This window comes from Prosopis cineraria, unplaced genomic scaffold (genome assembly GCF_029017545.1).
Source record: "Prosopis cineraria cultivar Desert tree isolate PC_DT_omini unplaced genomic scaffold, ASM2901754v1 PC16, whole genome shotgun sequence".
Lineage (NCBI taxonomy): Eukaryota > Viridiplantae > Streptophyta > Magnoliopsida > Fabales > Fabaceae > Prosopis > Prosopis cineraria.
In genome coordinates this window covers 569,459-590,394 of record NW_026555347.1, presented here as the reverse complement: position 1 = coordinate 590,394, position 20,936 = coordinate 569,459, and the positions used below count along the sequence as shown (strand labels likewise).

The window sequence follows — 20,936 nt, the reverse complement described above, 5'->3', positions numbered from 1 at the left end:
GATCCTTCATACCTTTCGATCTTGGAGTAATTAATAGAAAAGGAAGGACTCGCTCCCACAGCAGCCAACTTATCCGATCTATAGCCAGAGTTCAGCAAGACAAAAAAAGGAAGAATAAAGAAGTATTTCAGACGGGCATTCCGTTTTCATCTTTTTACTGTCAACCACGAGGTGGAAGGAATTTCTTTTCCCAAGTCGCCTAGATGGCAACTTGTTTTGAAAGAGGATAGATGGGGCCCCTTTCCTTCAATAGGAAGGAATTCTGGCAATCCATATCGTACTTCTTCTGTCCACCCGCAGCAATGAAAGGGGCTTCTTTATTTACCAGACCAGCTCGATAAGCTTTATGCTAAGCTAAGAGTTTCCCGCGCTAGCTTTTCTCTCAACTACAACAGAAAGAATCTCAGACCTTGTCTTTTTTCCTTTCGAAAGTCAGTCTAAGAACCCTTATCCTTATACGAGTAGGAAATTCTCCTTTGCTGTGTGAAGAGTGAAGAAGAGAGCACTGCAGTAGTCAAAGAAAGAAGACCAGTTCGGGCAAAGCTACTTGTAACTGTTCCCTTCGATTATAACTCTTACCTTGAATAGCAGTTCTGTCGGGAAGCGTGTAAGGTTAGGTACTTTCCCTGATGCTGACCTATGAGTGCTACTTCGCTGCCCTTCGGGTTAGTCGCTTCGCTAGTGAGTCGAGTCCGTCGATGCCAACCAAGGTTATAGTTCTATATTTATAGATGCAATGGAGTCTAAGGTGTGAAAGGTCCCATTGCAGAGAGAGAGGAAAGAAAGTCGTGTAGGTATCTCAATACAAGATCCAAGCCGGCAGATGAAGGGAAGGTAGGGCGCTCAGACTCGCGGTTTGGTCGGCTACTTAATGTAAGAATCGCCAACTTATTTACCACCTGTGTGCGGATTCTTAATGAGGAACCGAGCTCGTCTTTTACTTTAGTCTATGGAACTTCAGTACCGGTTTAGACCACACTTTAGGAAGGAAGCCTAATTAGGTAGGCACAAAAGCCTCGGTGTCTTACTCTCTTCAACTCACCGGAGCAGCGCCCTATGTACAAACAATTCTGTATTTCCCCGTTTGTGTAATCAGTTGTTAGCTCAGTCTCTAATTGTTGTATGCGTTCAAATGAATAAGTAAGCCCCTTGGGTGAATGCTGACCCGCTTCTTTTCCCGGATAGGGGATTAGTTTGTAAGCTTCGCATCTACTATGCTGTGGTCTATTGCTGCTTCCTAGTGGCTGTGGTACTCGGCATCTGCCTTCCTCCCTTTCGCTTAATGAAAAGGAGGTGGCAGTAAGATGAATGCGAAAGGGGGGCTAGGTGTTACATTCGCCCGTTAGAGGATTTCGTTTGCAGGCGGTATCTATACTATGATAGAGGACGAAGTGTCTGTTAGTTCCGGTGCCTCCTCCTTGGTCCAGATAAGGCTGGAATGGAAGCAAATGCTATAAAGAGTACAGGTGCATGCGTAAGAATGAATGAGGTTCCCCCGCCTCGGTTCTGGGGAGCCGTGGTTGTCCCAGTCTAGATATACTACGATAGAAACAAGCCGGCGGTGCCCCTAGTCTAAGGGGTCATCTTCCTTTATTACTTTTAGTCGGTCTTGGTTGGTAGGGAAGGTTCGCCCCCAAGGTTTGTTTATTATTCATTCGTCCTTCTTTTTCCCCGGTGGGGAAAGTTTCAATCCTTACTTGGCCCGTCCGGGCTACTTAATCTGAATGCCCCAGAAGAGCTCTAAGTCATACGGATTGGGGCCAGGATGTGTTCCTAGACCAAGTCCCGATTCGCAGGGTCCTACTTCATTCCTGGCAAGCTTTCACATATTATGATGAAAGAGACTATCGGAGAAGGTCCCACTCTGCTTGCGTCCGCTAGCTGACGACGAAGAAAAGCATGCTCCTGTTCCGCGGTTGGCCGACGGGAACCTTCAGGATGCTTAGCCACACCCTACCTAGGAGATTTTGCCCCGGGAGCTTTGATCTTACCCTGAAACTAGTTCTCTTTTTATCAGAGCTCTTTCTCTTTATTCTCCTACTTTTCTATGCTAATCGACTTGCTTACCGTAACCGGCTTAAGCCGAATCTTCTCATACGGACAATTCTCTGCATGTTGACTTCACTCCGATTACGCCCCTTTCAAAGACCAGAAAGCCGTATGCTTTGGAAGAATGTTTTCTTTGTCTCCTTCTCCAGCAAGAAAACGGGGCAAGAAAACTAGGCGGGCAAGAAAACGGATGCAGCAATCAAACTACGCAAGAAAACTCCTGCAGCAATCAAACTAAAGCAGCAAGAAAACTAAAGCAGCAAGAAAACTAAAGCAGCAAGAAAACGGCTGCGCGTGACTAACGCCTTAAACTGAGTGGGGGCTTTCGCGCTAGGGCGCTCATCCGTTGCTTGTTCGTACTAACGCCTTAAACTAAGTGGGGGCTTTCGCGCTAGAGCGCTCATCCGTTGCTTGTTCGTACTAACGCCTTAAACTAAGTGGGGGCTTTCGCTAACGGGCGCCTTTATTCGTAGCGGGCTTGTTCGTACTAACGCCTTTACTAAACGTTAGCTTTCGCGCTAGAGCGACTTTATTCGTAGCTGGCTTGTTCGTGACTAACGCCTTAAACTAAGTGGGGGCTTTCGCGCTAGGGCGCTAATTCCGTTGCTTGTTCGTACTAACGCCTTAAACTGAGTGGGGGCTTTCGCTAACGGGCGACTTTATTCGTAGCTGGCTTGTTCGTGACTAACGCCTTTACTAAACGTTAGCTTTCGCGCTCGTTAGCACAACAAGCAACGTGCGAAGCTGCTCGAGCAGTGAAGATTGCTAGGGAGAGGATGGAATTAAGTTAAAGCTTAAAATTCTTTCTTTCGCTGTCCGACCCCGGAACTCATAGTACCTATGGTCTTTGAGCGGCCCAATGCTCATTCACTTATTTTTTCAGCATTTGAACTCGTTGGCTAAGCCCTTTCAGTTTCGTACCTGACGGCAAGACACTCTATGTCCTCCGCTGATGTTCTCCCTTATCCATTGAGCTAGGCACTTCTATGAGTAGCGGGAGCGGTACTATGAATATATCAATCTACCGTGATCCCTTCGTCCACTCAATCGCCGGAAGCTGAATGAAGTGCGGGTGAATTCGTTCCCTTGACCCCCGCTACCATTTCTTCTTGTCTGAAATCGGCCGTCAACGACAGATCGGAACATGGCGACGTATATAAAGAAGGAGATGAAGGAGCTGAGCTCGTATTCCCGTCCTTACTCGTCCATTCAATTCAGCCTTCGCTTAGCTATTCGAATCCATAATGGAATGGGAATGGGTGTGGGAACTACTAGTTGTGCCCTCCCCCCTTTTCTTTCTTCTGTCAGTCGTTCCAAGTGGTCCCTTTATTAGTAAGCTTATATAGGCCTCTATTTCGAATTTATTTAGTCGGTCGCAACTCTTGCATCTGGAAAGTGGAAAGGATCTCTTGCTTGTTGACTTGCGGTCTGTCCATTCCGGTGGTCCAGGACTCGGGCTATAAGGCCTCTTTTCGATAGTAAAAAGCTTTTGAAGGCTCTCAAATCCGCCAAGAAGAAAGAATAGAAAATGCTATCCCACTCCGCATTATATCAAAAGGCGAAAATATAGTCCAAGAATGGACTTGCATCCGGAGATAGCACTGCTTGAAGTGATTGTTACGATATAAAAATGCATTCGTGCGCAAACAGTATCCCGAAGCCTATTTTCCGCATCGAGGAGCAGGTAAAGTAAATAAAAGAATAGAGGGGCCTCTTCAAGTGAACCGGGCGTTAAGATCTTTATCTTCCTATTCTCTATCCTATGGGCATCCAACAATCCCTTCTTTCCCAAGCGATGATGATTCAATGGCTAACAAGGCATTTTCTTTCAAAGAAGCCCTGATTATATATGTATGCAACCTAGAAGGAATTAGTTCCGGAAAGAGACTGCAGGCGATACCTCCCGAACAGCTGATTCAAGTGCAAAAACCTTTTTGTCCAATTCTTCCTTGTCATGAAGAAGCAGGCAGTCCTGGGTAGTTAATCTCGTCCTCTCTTTTTTTGATTTTTTTTGACTCCTTGATGTATTTTTTTATTGGATTTCTATCCATCGGGACTGACGGGGCTCGAACCCGCAGCTTCCGCCTTGACAGGGCGGTGCTCTGACCGATTGAACTACAATCCCAGGAAAATTAGGTGTACAGCCTAAAAATGCTTTTTTTGATTTTGGATTTCATTCGAACCATTTAGTTTCGCCGTGTTGTAACAGAGACACGGATGATATACTATATATTATATATATATTATTATGCAGTAAATAGTGGGCTAATTCATGAATTGAATCAAATAACATGGGCCCCTTTAACTAAGCGGTAGAGTCACGCTCTTTAAACGCCCTAAGAAATAGGCGTAAGTCATCGATTCAAATCCGATAAAAAAGGGCTTCTATATTTTCCTTTCTTACTTAGTCTTCATTTTTTCAGCAGAGAATATAGATATGAAAAAAAAGGTAACCGCCTGGCGAGTAGTTTTTTTTATTAGTTTTTAAGTTGAATGTTCATTCTGATGATAAGTAGTCGATTAGGAGAACTGCTATGTCACTACAGGGTATACTCCTCCTCATCTTTCATTATTCATATTTTATGTCCTAGAACATAGATATTCTAGATACCCATTATGAATCGCCCGCCAAAGTCTTCCTACTTCTCCAATGTTCCAATCAGATCCGAAGAGAAAGAAAGAAAAAGTCAGTGGACCTGAATTGAATCATGACTATATAAGCTATTCTGATATTAAGATTCGATATAGATGAAATCGTGGAAGCGGACCTTTGATTTCCTTGGACCACGTAAGAATTCGTCGTCCGATTGAATCTTCTTGTTCCTGAATGCTTCATAGGAATCCATCGCTATTCCTTTCTTCCACCGAGAAAGGTTCATTCCGAGTCACAAGAGCTTTTTTTGATTTTTTATTTCGTTATGGTAATGCAATGCAAGAGGTCTCAGAAATAAGGTTGTTTCTGATGATGAAAAGAGCTTTTTTTTATGTTATGGGAAATTGATGAAAACCCGATATTTAAAGGTCGGTAATGTTAGAAGACGACTGTCGGTATCTGATGGTAAGTAAGATACCTACGGTCGGTATATCTTTGAAAGCTCAGACAGAGAGAATAAACGGACTCCTCGAGGGCTACTTAAGGCACTTTAGTGCAAACCAACCAGAAGGACTGGAGCTGTTGGATGTTGCTCAGTGCTGCTATAAATTAACAACCAAAAAGCTCTGCGTCGAACTTCAGCCCCTTCGAGTTGGCCACGGGGCAACAGCCTCTGACGCCCCACACCATTGCGGCAGGAGGGGGCTTGCCCATCAGCCTACTTTGCCAAGACGTGGCAGGAGCGCAACGACCTAGCCCAAACCACCTACTTAAACAACCTAAAGGCTTGGCCCGGTCTGAAGGAAGAAGAAAGTAGACCTTGTAGAGAAGCGGATAGGAGAGGTAGCCTATAGACTCAAGCGATCAGCTCGGTGAAAACTCACCCCGTATTCCATGTGAGTCAGTTGACTTCGATTAGACCAGACCGACCCAGAGAGGAACGTGCCCACGAGGGCACCACCAGATGTTGTAGATGAACTTACTAAAGAAGAAAGAAAAATAGTATATCATAGCTGACCGCACCAGGGGCTAGCCCATACACCCACTGCACGAGTAGAATACTACTTAGTCAAGTAGAAGGGCCAACCTGAGAGCGCTGGGAACGGGCTGAAACTTACGATTCGAAGACCAAGTCAGAGACTACTGGACGTCTCGCAGAGCGACTCTCAACGAGGACGTTGAGACTTTTTTCGAAAAAAAAAATGTTTTTTTTGGCTTAATCCGCCTTTACTAAAGATCAAGGAGTACACTTGTATTCCGGCGGAAAGGTTTTTTTTTTCAAATCCAAGTTTGACTCTGATTAGATCCTTAGCGCAAGCGCTAAGTAAGCCCTAAAGGCCTTATGTAATGTAAAAAAACCGAGGAAAATAACGTCAAGTAGAAACGAACAAGGTCTTACGGCACGATCGCTATATCTTTTCTTTTTCTTTATCTCTCCTCTATTCTATAGAAAGAGGGGATGATACGTGGCGTGGTATACCTGATCGTTTGGTCAACGAGACGTACATAAGTCGACATAGCTCCATGTATATGTTCTTTGGAGCTAGAACCAATAAATCGAATGAAATGAAATAATGGTGAGCCTAGGGCGACGAACATGGCTCAAGGGTGTCTATACAAAGCCCTTCTCTTCTTCACTCAAAGAGGCAATGCACTCTTTGAATGGTACTTTTTTCATAAAATAAAGAATGATTCTTTTGGTTAGAAGTTATACTGACTTTATAAAAGGAAATGCCACGCTCCGCGTGTCACGAGATATGGGGCGTTATAATCGAAGGGTCATACTTCTCGGCCCTATTACGGTAAGGCCAATGCACTAGCCAGCCGGTGTGGTGGCGAACACGCTGTGCTGTAAGCTGTTCACCTTGTATACGGAGGAGATATAGAAAGTGTGCCGTGCGTGATTCATAAGATTCTATAGTAGCACCAGTATATTATTTCTTTTTTCACTTAGCCCGCCTCTCCCATGACTTTCCGGACCAACCAACCCGGATCTGCCCTCGAAAGTCTCTCCGCATTTTGGGAGCAGAGCATGCAAAATCGAGCAATGAATCTTAGAAAAATTGCATTTTGAACGGCGATTTTTTCGCTGGCATTTGAGTTGTCTCCCCTCCTTTTTCAATCGACACACTCGACGCAGATAGCTCCGGTGGCCCCGGCTTCCGCCTCTATCAGGCGGCGACAGCCCCCACCTCCACAGCCACAGCATGGAGGAGCAGCTCCTTAATCCGCATTACAACCAATCCAAATTTTCTCCAGATCGATATATGATGCTAAACCGAGACCGAGATAGAGAGAGAGGGCTGCCTGCCCGGTTGGCTTTTCGAGACAAAAGCACTCATAGGAATGGTGCTAATTCCTATGTTCCTTCTAGTCGTTTCTCGTTTGGTTTCGGGAGCCTCCCCCTCCCCGTCCCTTACTCGTCTTTTGAATGAAAGCCGTCATCCTGGATTTTTTTTTCGGGCTACATAAATTATTAGAAAAATTGCCTCGGGTCTCTAGAAATCTATAAAAATGAAAAGCCCGGGTAGAAGCACAAACAAAAGGAGAGAGGAAAAGTAGAAAAAGGGGGGGAGGAGACTAGCCTCAAGACTTCCCACTGGACGAGAGGTGCACCTAACCCACCTACCCACTCACTCATCAATCACGGTGTTCAGCTGACTTGCTTGCACTGAGAGACCCCTATTGTATTGGAATTAGGCGCCCATCTTTTGATTTTGACTGTTGTCAACTAATCTCTTCAATGTTCGATTATACTCTATGTTAGAACATTTCTGTGAATGCTATTCTGATCTAAGTGGTCCTATTCTGTGTCCCGTGCTAGGAAGCATTATTCCTCTTTTCATTCCAAATTCAAGAATACGACCGATACGATTGATTGGTCTGTGTGCCTCTCTTATTACTTTTTTGTATTCCCCTGTTCCTCGGATACAATTCGATCCTTCTACGGCCAAATCTCAATTTGTGGAAAGCCTTCGATGGCTTCCTTATGAAAACATAAATTTGAATTTGGGTATAGACGGTATCTCTTTATTCTTCGTGATATTGACCACATTTCTGATCCCTATTTGCATTTTAGTGGGTTGGTCTGGTATGAGAAGTTATGGGAAAGAGTATATTACAGCATCTCTAATTCGTGAATTTCTAATGATCGCCGTGTTCCGCATGCTGGATCTTCTACTATTCTATGTTCTTCCCGAAAGCGTGCTAATCCCTATGTTGTGCGGAGCTGAGCATCTTATATTCGCTGGGATAAAGCTTTTCCTCTGCAGGGGCCTTGTGCAGTAAACCCCCTACGGGCGGTCGTCCGTCGTCGTAAAGTAGTCCCCGCGAAGCTTTCGGGAAGAGGGGTAGTCTTGTGCGTAAGCATAGCATTTCTGGTCGAACCCGCCCAACCCAACTAAGACGAACCGAACCTGACAGACACATCTTTTTCCTTTTGTTTGGGATGGTACTCCGAGTAGTGGGTACCTCGTAGGACCTCGACCCGCCTACTCGGGTCTTGTATGGATATGCAGGAAGGGGTGCTCCTAGGTGTGTGTAGGGGTTGTGTTTGTTCGCGAGAATGGATTCCTCGTCAAGTCTGTTTGGGGGGTGTGGACACACTTGCGCGAATTCGGGTAACGGCTACAAGGGAGAAATCGAAAGGAAACTGTACCCAACCAGGGATGGACGTAAACTCGTAAGCTACCGAGGGTAGGGATAATCGTCCAGGTCTTATTGTGAAACAAAAAAGCCGCCCCGCCACAGCAGGCGGGTTGGTTCCTCTGTCGTCGCCGGGGAGCTCTTGGTGAGGAGACCAACGGATAAGTTGCTAAAACAAACGGGAGGGGAGGATCGACCCGTTCAGTAGAATTCCGAAGAAAGACTGTTGGCAGCAGGTGGAGACATTTCTTTGGCCCCCTTCAAACGGAAATGCGGGCAGGGTTAAGCTCGGTAGAGGGTTCGAGAATAGGGTAGGGTCCTTTCTTTAAGATTCAGATAAGAAAAGAGTTCCAAACCTTTATGCATGCACCTTCGTACAAGTGCTGCATACAAGTTCCGGCCAGGATAATTGGGAAACAAAAACCAATTGGAACCGCTCACATCACAGTAGTAGTAGCGTAAAGCCGTAAGTCGGGGGGCGGCCATAACATAAGGCTATTACTTTCACATCTCTCTCTATATATATCTACAGATATATAGAGAGAGAGAGATCCGCTGCGTGAGCAACCCGACTGTGCGTTACATGTGCTCTACAGGCCGCACTCCATCTTTCTTCCCAACGAGCCCATTTTTTGATTTGGAAGACGGGCGGTTCGAAAGGCATGGTTTTCAGTATGTCTCCAGATAGGGCCCCCCACTAGTCCGGCTAGCTAGTGAGCGGTTCTTTCGGGCGAGAAGCGGGCCGGGCCCGTAGGGCGGGCATCTCCCGCAACGCAAGCTGCATTGTTCGCCACCACCCGAGAAGCAAAAGATTCGAGAGTCCAGGCTGAAAATACATGCATAGATAGTGGTCTAATGACAAGGGCCGACGACGGAAGCTCGGGACGGAGCCGTATGATGCGGAAGTCTCACGTACGGTTCCCTGAGAAGGGAGTGGCTACCTACTGGAGCTTCGACCAACCACCACCGGTCAATTCCGCTTTGGGGCCACCCCTTACTCTACCATTATTATAGGGGTATGGGGTTCGAGACAAAGAAAGATCAAGGCAGCATATCAGTTTTTCCTTTATACTTTACTTGGATCTGTTTTTATGCTATTAGCTATTCTGTTGATTCTTCTCCAAACAGGGACCACCGATTTACAAATATCATTAACCACAGAATTTAGTGAGCGGCGCCAAATCTTTCTATGGATTGCTTCTTTCGCCTCTTTCGCCGTCAAAGTGCCTATGGTACCAGTTCATATTTGGTTACCCGAAGCTCATGTAGAGGCACCTACGGCAGGATCCGTCATCTTGGCAGGAATTCCTTCAAAATTGGGAACCCACGGGTTTTTAAGATTTTCAATACCCATGTTTCCCGAAGCGACACTTTGTTCCACTCCTTTCATTTATACTCCAAGCGCGATTGCTATAATATATACTTCCTTGACCACTTCAAGACAGATCGATCTTAAGAAGATCATTGCTTACTCCTCAGTAGCCCATATGAATCTGGTGACTATTGGTATGTTTAGTCGGGCGGCGGCCGTTAGGTCACCTATTTTTAGTTATGGACACACAAGGCCAAAACATGTGTGCCGGGCGTGCGACCCATCCACCTACTAGCAATGGGGGAGAAAACATAGCATGTCGCAACAAAAGCTTGATTCAAGGCGTCAGCAAAACATTGCCGTCTGTTCCAAAAACAAAAGCCCCTTATCGCCCCGGGACGGGAGTGGGCCCTACGCGCAGGCAACAGCAGCACCGGCTCTACGAAGTCAGAATCGAATCTTTCTGTTGGCTTTCCCAATTCATTCGTGAATAAGAATTCAAGGGCTAGAAGCGTCAGCTTCTAGCTGCTTCGCCTGCTTCTTATTATGGTGGCTATGTTGGCGTGGCGGAAATGAACGAAAAGCGAGATGAACGTGCTATTTTCAAATCGATTGATAGATAGCCTGATCCGTTCTGATAGATCGAAAGAGTAGGAATGATAGAGAGGGAATCCATCAATAATAAGGGGAAATCTCCTATTTCTATCTATTGATAAGACAACTATCTATTCTTGATCCATCAGAAAGAAATCGATATGTATCTGATTGATGGAGTCTACATCGTACGTAGAGCGCCCAAGTTTAGGCCAGCTCAGTTCTCTTATCCATCGGTCCAATGCACTGGGCTCATCTCATGGATGGAGGGAAAATGAAAACAAAATGTAGTTGTGTTGTTGTTGTTCGCCGCCTCGACGCATTCCCTTCTCTCCCCGGCATCGTCCCACACAGAAAGAAAGAGCGCAGAGCCCCGGCCCGACCTGTAGGTCCGCTAACGTAAAGCGAGGAGTTGAGCCTGAACTGGCGAACCGAAGTCACTTTCGGAACCATACTTCCTACAGCTAACACGTGTCCAGTCCAGCGGGAACGCGCAGCGCAAACGGGCGTAAGCTGCTATACCGAATCCCCCGCTGGCCATCGGGGACCGAGTGGTAAGGCCATGATCCGCAGGGGAACGGATCACTCATTCTTCCATTGGGGACAGGTGCACGAACGACAACTCCAAACGTCACACATCCGTCGCCTACCTACCGTTTAGGTGGCACCAGCGAGATCCAGCTAAGGTAAGGCGACACGAAGTGTCGCGGCTGCTCCACTCCGCCGCGGTCTCATGAACTGAACTTCGTTGCCTTCCCGCGCGCGAAGCGAATGGGCGCTGTGCTGTGGGTCAGTTTCGGGGCGGGGGGCGAAGAGAGACCATAAGAATGATTCATTTTGATCGACGAGCTTTTTTCAGCCCCAAAACTAAGAATCAATGGAATGTCTGTCTATCCATGAACATCTATTCTATCTGTATATCAAGGGGATCTCTCTATACATATAAAATGGTTTTATGGCACGGCACGATATGATCGCCTAGCCGTAGCCGCATATCCGCTGCGCTCAATATATATGCGGGATTTCAGTTGGATCAGATCTTTCGCTTTGACGGAAGCTTTTGGACCTAGCGAAAAGGACTTTAAGCCTTCGCGCAAGCAAGCCAAGCGCGAGAGAAGCAAGCAAAGTAGAAGCTTTGCCAGAAGCAAGACGAGGAAGCAGAGCTGTCGTATAAGCGGTAGCTTCCCCCGACCTACTTTGATTCAAAAGAAAGGCGAAGGGTTTGGCAACAAGCAAACGGCTTTCAAACAAAGTAGCAAGGCTTCCCTTAACCACTTAAGTTAAGTACCAAAGGCTGCTTTCTTTCGGTTGGTTTCATAAATAAGGGGGCTGTTCACTACAAGCTATCAGCGCTGTCTTAGATTGAACGGCAATAAGATAAGTCGACGTTCAATCTCTAAGGCGGGTTTCCGCTGAGAACGGAATAGTGTTCGTGTCAAAAGGTGAACAACGCCCTAGCTTCTAGAGTTCGCTGCTTTTCCCAGGCCGGAGAAGGGCTTATACTGCTCGCCTTTGTTTGATATGTTCATTCAGTACCAATACAAAAAAGAACTACACACCAACAAAGTGGAAAGGCCCCCATAGAAGCTAGAAGTAGCCTCTAGTAGTCTAGTAGTCGGCCTAACCAAAGCGTCACGACAACAGAAAATGACCCTTATGAATGGAATCTTAAGTAGGGGGCTTAGCCCGCCCGCCTACCAATCAAAGAGGCTGAGAGTAAGCGTAAGCTCACCCGTAAGCTCTTCGAGCTTCCCTTCATTCGCTTCGCGGGAGCCGCACAACACATAGCTGGAAGTCAGAGGGCCCATACTACCTGCCTAACCCCTCGCTCCGAGGGACCGTAGATCGGAAAACGCCTTCTAAATAAACCACCCCATTCATCTAAAAGAGAGGGGAAGGGGCCTATGTATTTGCATGACTCCTACGGATTTGACCCTATCTACACCCGGAGCCAATCCCCTATCGGTCCTGCCACCACGCCGCAGAACGGGAGCTCGTGTGGAACCTTTTATTTCTGGCGTAACAGCGGTGGAACGTAACAAAATCTTACGGGTCGCGTAACATAAGGGCCGGAGGTACGGTAAACTCGGCCAAAATATGACACCCGAAGGGCCCGGCGTGGACGCGAGCTTCTATAAGAGAATGAGAAGCTCTCAACACAAGAAAACGCGAACCGCGCGGAGCCCCCCCGAGTTCGTTTTCTGCCGCCACTGGCCGGCCGCTGGGGAGACACAGCCCGGCCCCCTCCCGGGAAACGGGGGTGGGGGTCCAACAAGCACTTGCTGCAGAGGGGGCCCACAAGCACCCGGCCCGCCCCTTCTTCTTCAGTAAAGCCGACCTCTTTTTCGCCAGTGCTGACGCAGTGCGCACGTAGATAAGGAAAGCAAAATCCCAGCGGTCGGGGGGAGGGGAAAGGCTTGGGCCGGGCCTACCTATCCCGAGAGGACCTCATAAAGGAACGAGAGCTGTTGAGAGGTTCCATATTGCCGAGCCGAAGGTCTTCTGTACGTGATCGTAGTATGTCACGTCGTCTCGTCCCCGCTGCATTGAAGAGTACCTATGCACTATTTCCGGTTCACTGATAAGGAAGATAGAGTTGGGGTGGGGGTCTACGATGTGATACTCAAGTATGACCCGGGGAGATACATGCTAACTATGGGTAGAAAGCAGGAACCTTTATGTAAAAAATTTCGGGGGGTTACAGATCTCTTATACTACCATCGATCGACAGAGCGGAACGACCAGAAAAAAAAAGTGAAGTTAGAAAGCCGTATGATAGGCGGTAACTATCTTGTACGGTTCGGGGGGTAATCGGCGTACGTACTCCGATCAGTGGGGGGGGGGGAATCTTTGGCTCTATCGAACATACAGGGAATTGGAGGTAGCATTCCACCGATGTTAAGTCATGGACTGGTTCCTTCAGCCCTTTTTCTATGTGTTGGTGTTCTATATGACCGACATAAGACTCGACTTGTTAGATATTACGGAGGTTTAGTGAGCACCATGCCGAATCTCTCTACCATTTCCTTCTCTTCCACTTTGGCCAATATGAGTTCACCTGGTACTAGCAGCTTTATCGGGGAATTTCCCATCTCAGTAGGAGCTTTCCAAAGAAATAGCTTAGTAGCCACATTAGCAGCGCTTGGGATGATTTTAGGCGCGGCGTATTCCCTTTGGCTATATAATCGTGTGGTTTCTGGAAATTTAAAACCCGATTTCCTCCATAAATTCTCCGATCCAAATGGCAGAGAAGTTTCCATATTTATACCTTTTATTGTTGGAGGGGCGACCGTCCGTTGAACTACCAAAGAAAAAAGGGTAAACCAATGTGATCATGACATTGTAGGTGCTTGCGATGGGGCTGATGCGACTTCCCTCAGTTGGTTTGGGTGGCATAGCCCGTTGCAGAAGTCCCCCCTTTTTTGATCCATTTCTTTAGTCTTTAGGGAGCCAAAGCTTTACTTTACTAAGAAAATAAGGCTCGCGCAGGGGAGCAAGAAAACGTATGTGCGGCTAGCAAGCAAGAAAACGGGGCAATCAAACTAAAGGCGTTAGTACGCAACAAGCAACGGCCCGCTACGAATAAAGGCGCTCTGGCGCGAAAGCTAACGTTTAGTAAAGGCGTTAGTACGAACAAGCCCGCTACGAATAAAGGCGCCCGTTAGCGAAAGCCCCCACTTAGTTTAAGGCGTTAGTACGAACAAGCCCGCTACGAATAAAGGCGCCCGTTAGCGAAAGCCCCCACTTAGTTTAAGGCGTTAGTACGAACAAGCAACGGAATTAGCGCCCGTTAGCGAAAGCCGTTGCGCGTTAGTACGCGCAGCCGTTTTCTTGCTGCAGCCGTTTGATTGCTGCTTTAGTTTGATTGCTGCTTTAGTTTGATTGCTGCAGCCGTTTTCTTGCGTAGTTTTCTTGCTGCTTTAGTTTTCTTGCCCCGCCCCGTTTTCTTGCTCGTTGCTTGTTGTCTAACGCGCAACGTGCTACGCCGCCCCTATCAGATAAAGGCAACGCGAGAGGCCTTCTAACGTAATGGGTCGCTCGAGCGTTAGCTCGAGGGCTGTTAAGCTAGTGCGCTAAATCCGTTGCTTGTTGCTCACGTTTTTTGGCTGAGCCGTATCTTGCTGGGTGGGACCGAGAGCAAGAAAGGACGGGGGGCAACCATGCATGGTACTTCTCGACCGTGTCTCCGAGGGACAGTTGAACGAGCGACTCATGAATGCTGCCGGGTTGGACGAGCCAATAACTCGAACGCGTTCGGTCTGTTTTTTGAGCAAGAATCACAGCGTTACCTTACCTTCACCATGATACGGACTCCAAGTTCTTATGGCAGAGCGCGAGGAGATTTATCATCAATATGATGATGGGAATGGAAACCAGAAGCACGACCGGGGTCTTCGTGGAAAAAGATAATAAAACCATCAGTAACAGTAACGTAAGCATGAGACTTTTTGGTAGTACCGGTGAACCAGATGGCCGCGGCGATGGAATCAGGGACGGAGGACTCGTAGTATCTCTCTAGATCTGGCAAAAGCGAAAGACCCCCTAACGTAATTCGAATGGGGGCTGACCTGACCGCTGAGCCCACTCTGGCCTCGCAGGGCGGGCCCCTGTGGTTTCGAGCTGGAGCTGCCATAGCTTATGGCTAGAGCAATGGGAGGGGGCCCCGGCAGAGAGAACAGTAAGGATAACGAGCGCTCCGCCCGCTTGGCGGGCGGCAGGAGCAGCGGGCAAGTGCTTGGTAGGCCAACAGCCCAGTGAACCGGGCGGTGCACTCGACGAAAGGGGGGTACACTGAGCAAGTACGAGAAATTGGCCCCGCTCCGCTTTATTAAAAGCAAGGACCACTACGGGAGGTCAAACCAAGGACCTATGGAAGTCGGGGCTCGTCCCCGGTCAATATTGGATCAAACAATAGAGGGCCGTAGCACTGACCTCTTTTTTTTATTGATTCAATACAATAGGGGAAAAGATCGTACAGTTCCCTACCGAGACAACAGACACTCTCAAAGGATCCTCCGTGCGCTGGGCATACCTCTTCTGTGCGTCTTTCTCGTGGCGGGAACAGAACAACAGGGAAAGACCCGGCCGACCTGCCCTCAACAATAAAGCTCGCCCTCGAGCTTTATTGTTGAGAGAGTGGGGAGTGAATCGAAAGGCTTCCGTTTTCGTTCTTGGTTTTTGGGGGCTGTTTTAGCTCCTCTCGCTTCGCTCGAGCTCTTTCATTCCTCTCCCTAACGGGAGAGATACTTCGTACCCAGCAAGAAAACGGATGCGCTAACGCGCCCTTAGGACTAGGGCTTTCGCGCTAGCACCTTATCCTGCCCCTATCTATCTCTAAGTCCGGTGCTTGTTCCAGCTACGAATAAAGTCGTTAGCGAAAGCCCCCACTTAGTTGGATTGCCTAGTTTTCTTGCCCCGCCCCGTTTTCTTGCTTGCTTGCTTGCTTGATTGCTCCTTGCTTGCCCTATTAGTCTAGGCGAGAACTTCATGCCTCTCACTTCACTTCGTTCGAGATCTCCGAGCCTCTCGATCTTATTCGTAGTTGGGAAGGGAGAAGGAGTCTAAATCAATGGACATTAATGAACCATCATTGATGGACGTTGCACATGACACGATCAATTCAACTCAAGGTCCGGCGCTAATAGAAGTTGCTGACTCTCCTAGTAGCGAAGGAAAAAGGCAGGGCTTTTTTCGTAGTAATAGTGGGCGGGTCTCATGAGATCTATGCCGGCCGTCGGAATCAAATGGAAGGGGTCGAAGGACCATTCGATTCATTAAGGGGCATATAGGCCTATTTGTTTGGTCAATCACCAAAGGCGGGGGGGAACCACTATGGGCGAGACCCCCCGGCCTCGATTCTTTTGCATAGTCCGGGGGCCGGCCGCAGCAGAGCAGCGGGGCATAGCGGCGCCCTCGCCTGGCGCCATTCCCGGATCTAGCAGCAGACGGGCGGGCCGGGCCTGAATTCAGACCAGACCAGACTTTTCTTTATTTGAGCTGCTCCCACGCACGCAGACCGGAAGATCTCAGTTGTCCTGGACTGGACAAGTACGTAGAGATCTTCCTTGCCCGGAATGCGAGGAATGAGACCGCACTGACTCAACCAATAAATAAGAAATTCTATCTTCACTCTCCGGAAGAACGATCTCATTAATATGAGATTCAATTCCTACTTTCACTATAGACCAAAAGCGATTCTTGAATACCTACAGTGCGCATCCTCTTCTCGTAGAGAAAAGAAAGGAAAGGACAGACCCTACTGAGGGGTTGCTTGCTTCCTTGATTGCTTGACCGGACTGACTGAGAGCAGGGAAGACAGGGGATAGAGTCTTGTCTTCCTTATACGATTCCTTGAACTCTGAAAGCACTCTACTAAGTTTCAACGAATCCTGTGCAATTCCATTTTTTAGCTCGATCGGTAATGTGTTTTATGAGGGGAGTGGGTCGGCCATGGAAAGCATTCTGGTTGATTCTTCAGTGAGGCATTAACGAATCTCACATTGATTGAAGTGTTTGATCTTCCCCGGTCAGTCAAAAGATGAGGAGTAAGTTTCTCGGGGAGAGGCAGGTGGTAGAGGCGCTGAACTACATTACATGGATGGCGGGAGGAAACAAATGTCTGAAGCGGGCCGGGTTGGTTGAGATTCCCACATTTGATCCTACTTTCAAAGGCGGACCCAGGGAGGAAGTTCTATAACTATGCCATCCTTGGGGATGACATAGTTATAGCTGACTCACAGATTGCCAAAGCCTATCAACTCCTTTTGGAAGAGATAGGTGTCACCATTTCCCTACCTAAGAGTTGAATCTCTCATAAGGGATGTTGTGAGTTTGCGAAGAGATTCCGTGTTCGGGACGGGAGAATTGATGTCTCTCCTATCTCGATGCGGGCCCTCCTCGTAGCTCACCACCCTTATGGACTGATGTCGATATATCAAAAAAAAATCGAAATTCAATCGATTGTCGACACCGGGTAGGTGGCGTGGGTTTTAATACCCTTGCCAGGTGGCCCTCTTCTACGAATGAGGAGAATTTTGGCGTTGTATGACCACTCCCGACTGCCTGTTACTTGGTGGTTGGGACGAGGCATGCCTATATCTAATTCCTTGATCGGCTTGATGATAACCCGGTTAAGAGATTGGATGAAGGACTTGAAAGTACCCGGTAGTGAGTATTTCACTCACTCCGAGAATTTCGAGTTCTTAGAATGGACGTGCCTCCGGTCATGGATGAGTCAGTGGTTGCTGTATGTAAAATTTTATTACAGCACCCTACCTCAGCAAGCAAGAAAACTCCTGCAGCAATCAAACTAAAGCAGCAAGAAAACGGCTGCGCGTTAGTACGAACAAGCAACGGAATTAGCGCCCGTTAGCGAAAGCTAACGTTTAGTAAAGGCGTTAGTACGAACAAGCCCGCTACGAATAAAGGCGCCCGTTAGCGAAAGCCCCCACTTAGTTTAAGGCGTTAGTACGAACAAGCCCGCTACGAATAAAGGCGCCCGTTAGCGAAAGCCCCCACTTAGTTTAAGGCGTTAGTACGAACAAGCAACGGAATTAGCGCCCGTTAGCGAAAGCCGTTGCGCGTTAGTACGCGCAGCCGTTTTCTTGCTGCAGCCGTTTGATTGCTGCTTTAGTTTGATTGCTGCTTTAGTTTGATTGCCTAGTTTTCTTGCCCCGCCTCGTTTTCTTGCCTAGTTTTCTTGCTCGTTGCTTGTTCCTCTCGCTTCGCCTTTATCTGATAGGGGCATCGCCTTATTAATCTAGGGGCCTGCGCGAGGGGCATCTTTGTCTGAAAATGGTGAGATCATTAGTGAAAGAAGGACCAACGACGATCCTATCCTAAAGGAGGAGCAGGAGTAGGAGCTCAAATTCGGACGGAATCGCGAGATAGACAATGAGAAAAAGCCAAGAGGGGAGAGCACTTAGACAATTCACTTTGAGTACAGGGAAGTCTGCTGGTAGGAATTCTTCAGGGCGTATTACGAGTGGGCGGAGCATCGATTCTTTCAGCTTTTCTTGCTTTGGCGGGAGCTGCATGTGCCTTTGCTTTGCCTGGCTTTCTTCTTCTCTTTTTATTTGTTATAATAGTTTATTTATTTTATTGTCCGCCCCTTGCTATAATCTCTTTCACGCTAAAAGTCATAAAAGGGAAAACTTTCCTTTTTTTTATGCAAATCGGCTTTATTTTAGCGGGTTTTTTGCTTTTTGTCTGGTGCTACAAACTTATGTTTCCGGACATCGAAAAGGGGAATTTAGTGAATCCCCTGCAGGTTGTGGCACAAATGACATGTTTCTTATTTCACTTTAAAATAAAAGAAAAAAACGAAAGGGTAAGACACTTACTCCTTCTATGCTTTTTCTTCAGCCTTTTCTTTAGTCTTTATCTTCAAGGCGTAGATGGAGGAGTCCTTTCTTTCGTTCTTCTTTGCTTCCTTTTGGTGATCTTTTTTTTTCCTCTTAATTATGCCCATAAAATAGTTTTCTTATTTTATTGTCTCGATGAGGCGCTCGCGAGGTGGGGATTCTTCCTCGCCTTTCAACAACTAGCATACTCTATTCTCTCATTTTTTTGGGGGAAATACAGTTCGACCCTTAGAAAACATATGTTTTCTTTTTTCTTTCTTCTCCTCGTTCAAACATTTGTTGGATTAGTACGCTTTGAAGATTTTTATTTCTCTTATTTATTTAAGCTAGCCGCCCGGGGCCTGCATCATCTTTCTAAGCTTAGAGAAGCGCGAGGGGTGGGCCCTTTTTATTCCTTTTATTTTTGACTTTTTTTTCAGTATTTTTTTGGGGTTTAAGTCATTCCCTGGTGACTTAGCTACTATATGGGTAATCCCATACTGGTTATTTGTCTTCGTTTTTATGCATTTTTGGACTCTTCTTGGACTGTTCTTTTTTAACGATAGCCTCCCCAGAAAACAGCAAGCCTTAATCCCCTTATTTATTTTTCTGCGGTGTTTTTTTCTTGCTAGGTTATGTTCCCGAACTTGCCTGGCTGGAAAAGTGGATCGAGGGGATGGAAGTGGTCCGAGCTCTTCGACACGACCGCCTTTTGACCTCAACATGCCGCCAGAAGAGGAGGAGCCTGCCCGATCCTTCGATCTAAACAGGCCAGGTGATGAGCCTGGGCCTTCACCCGAGGAGGAGCTCCTTTATCTTAAAGAAGAAAAACTGCGCCTAAAACAGGCGTTTCAGCAAGCAATCCAAGACTTTGAACGACTCCGCGAGGCGATTGACCAGTCACAAGAAAGCAATCCTCAAAGCGCTTCAGCCCTGGGGGAGAAACTTAGCGGACTAGGCCAAAAGTTCAAAGATTTGGAACGAATGCAAGAACGTTTGTGTCAGTTGGAGAGTGACTGTTATAAAACAGTTAGAGACAGCCTGGAAAAGGAACTAAAAAATAGATATATATAAAGGGTATCAAAACGTCAAAAAATGGGACCTTTTTCTGACCAATTTAACTCATTTTTGGGCGGATATAGAAAGCAAATCTCAAAACAGGGATTTTGACTTTAGGTACCATGATACTTTCTGTTTTGTCGAGCACGAGATTGGGCCCCTTCTCAAAGATTTGATGGAATGGCCCAGCCCACCCAAGAGCGCTTATGTCATATGGGAAACTCATGGCTGGTGGAAACAATCCTTATGGTTTTGATATCCGGTAGGAATAAAAAGAATCAAAGTCCAGGTTGGTTGGTGAGCCTAGTGATAGGAGACTATCTAGCTTGGTTCGGAGAGCACTTGTTGGGTTAAAGATTTTTTTGTTGCTAAATGTTACGGCCTAAATGCTGAACTATTGACCCTACTTGTTCGGATGGGTGTTCACCCCAAAGTGTTCCCGGACCGCATGCATACATCCGTAAGTAACTTAGTGCAACATGGCAAATTTCATCTTTGAGGAATCAGCAAAGAAAAGAAAAACGGGTCAACATCTTAATGTGTATTTTTGAGAGATTGTCCTCGGGCGGAGGAGTGTCCACATGAGTTCGTTGAGGTGTCTACATAGGAATAAAAACAAACCTCTTTTATATTCTGTCGAGAGTTCGGATTGCTCCACCTAAGTAGAACGAAAAGGAGGGAGCCGGAGGCTTCAAAGGGGGAGCCAGAAGCTTCGCTTCCGGTAGCTTGCTTACTCTCCTAGTTAGAAGAAGGCTCTTTGGCGAATTCTTTAGATCTGGGTAGAGTCTCGCTCAGTAAAGAGAGTTGTAGATTCGTAAGATCATGATAAAGTCCCCTTGACTTGATATTCTATTAGTAAAGCGCTAGCGCGCTACAACTAGCATAGCAGCCTGCAGAAAAGGCTCTAGAGCCCCTAGTCCTAAGTTGGAGCAACAAGCAAGGAGCAATCAAGCAAGAAAACGGGGCAAGAAAACTAGGCGGAGCAAGAAAACGGGGCAAGAAAACTAGGCGGAGCAATCAAACTAAAGCAGCAATCAAACTAAAGCAGCAATCAAACTAAAGCAGCAAGAAAACGGCTGCGCGTGACTAACGCCTTAAACTGAGTGGGGGCTTTCGCGCTAGGGCGCTCATCCGTTGCTTGTTCGTACTAACGCCTTAAACTAAGTGGGGGCTTTCGCGCTAGCACCTTATCCTGCCCCTATCTATCTCTAAGTCCGGTGCTTGTTCCTTAGACGAATAAAGGCGTTAGCGAAAGCCGTTGCGCTAACAGACGCTACTTTAGTTGCTGGGAGAGTTACGTAGTTCTCGAATGATTACTTAGTATACGGTTTTGTAGGGAAGA

The 20,936-nt window shown here is 47.1% G+C and overlaps 1 protein-coding gene and 1 non-coding gene across 2 annotated transcripts; one reads left to right on the top strand and one right to left on the bottom strand.

Annotated features, from left to right (window-relative positions):
• Positions 1-4,100: 4,100 nt before the first annotated feature.
• Positions 4,101-4,174, bottom strand: TRNAD-GUC (transfer RNA aspartic acid (anticodon GUC)). Its single transcript has one exon. It is a non-coding gene; the product is annotated as a tRNA-Asp (tRNA).
• A 1,841-nt stretch (positions 4,175-6,015) lies between these two features.
• Positions 6,016-20,126, top strand: LOC129294853 (NADH-ubiquinone oxidoreductase chain 4-like). Its single transcript, XM_054933343.1, is given in 5 exon segments — positions 6,016-7,863; positions 9,291-9,845; positions 9,847-9,890; positions 13,054-13,476; positions 20,002-20,126. Coding segments are annotated over 5 exon segments (1,575 nt in total). The 5' UTR covers positions 6,016-7,402; the 3' UTR covers positions 20,094-20,126.
• Positions 20,127-20,936: the final 810 nt, after the last annotated feature.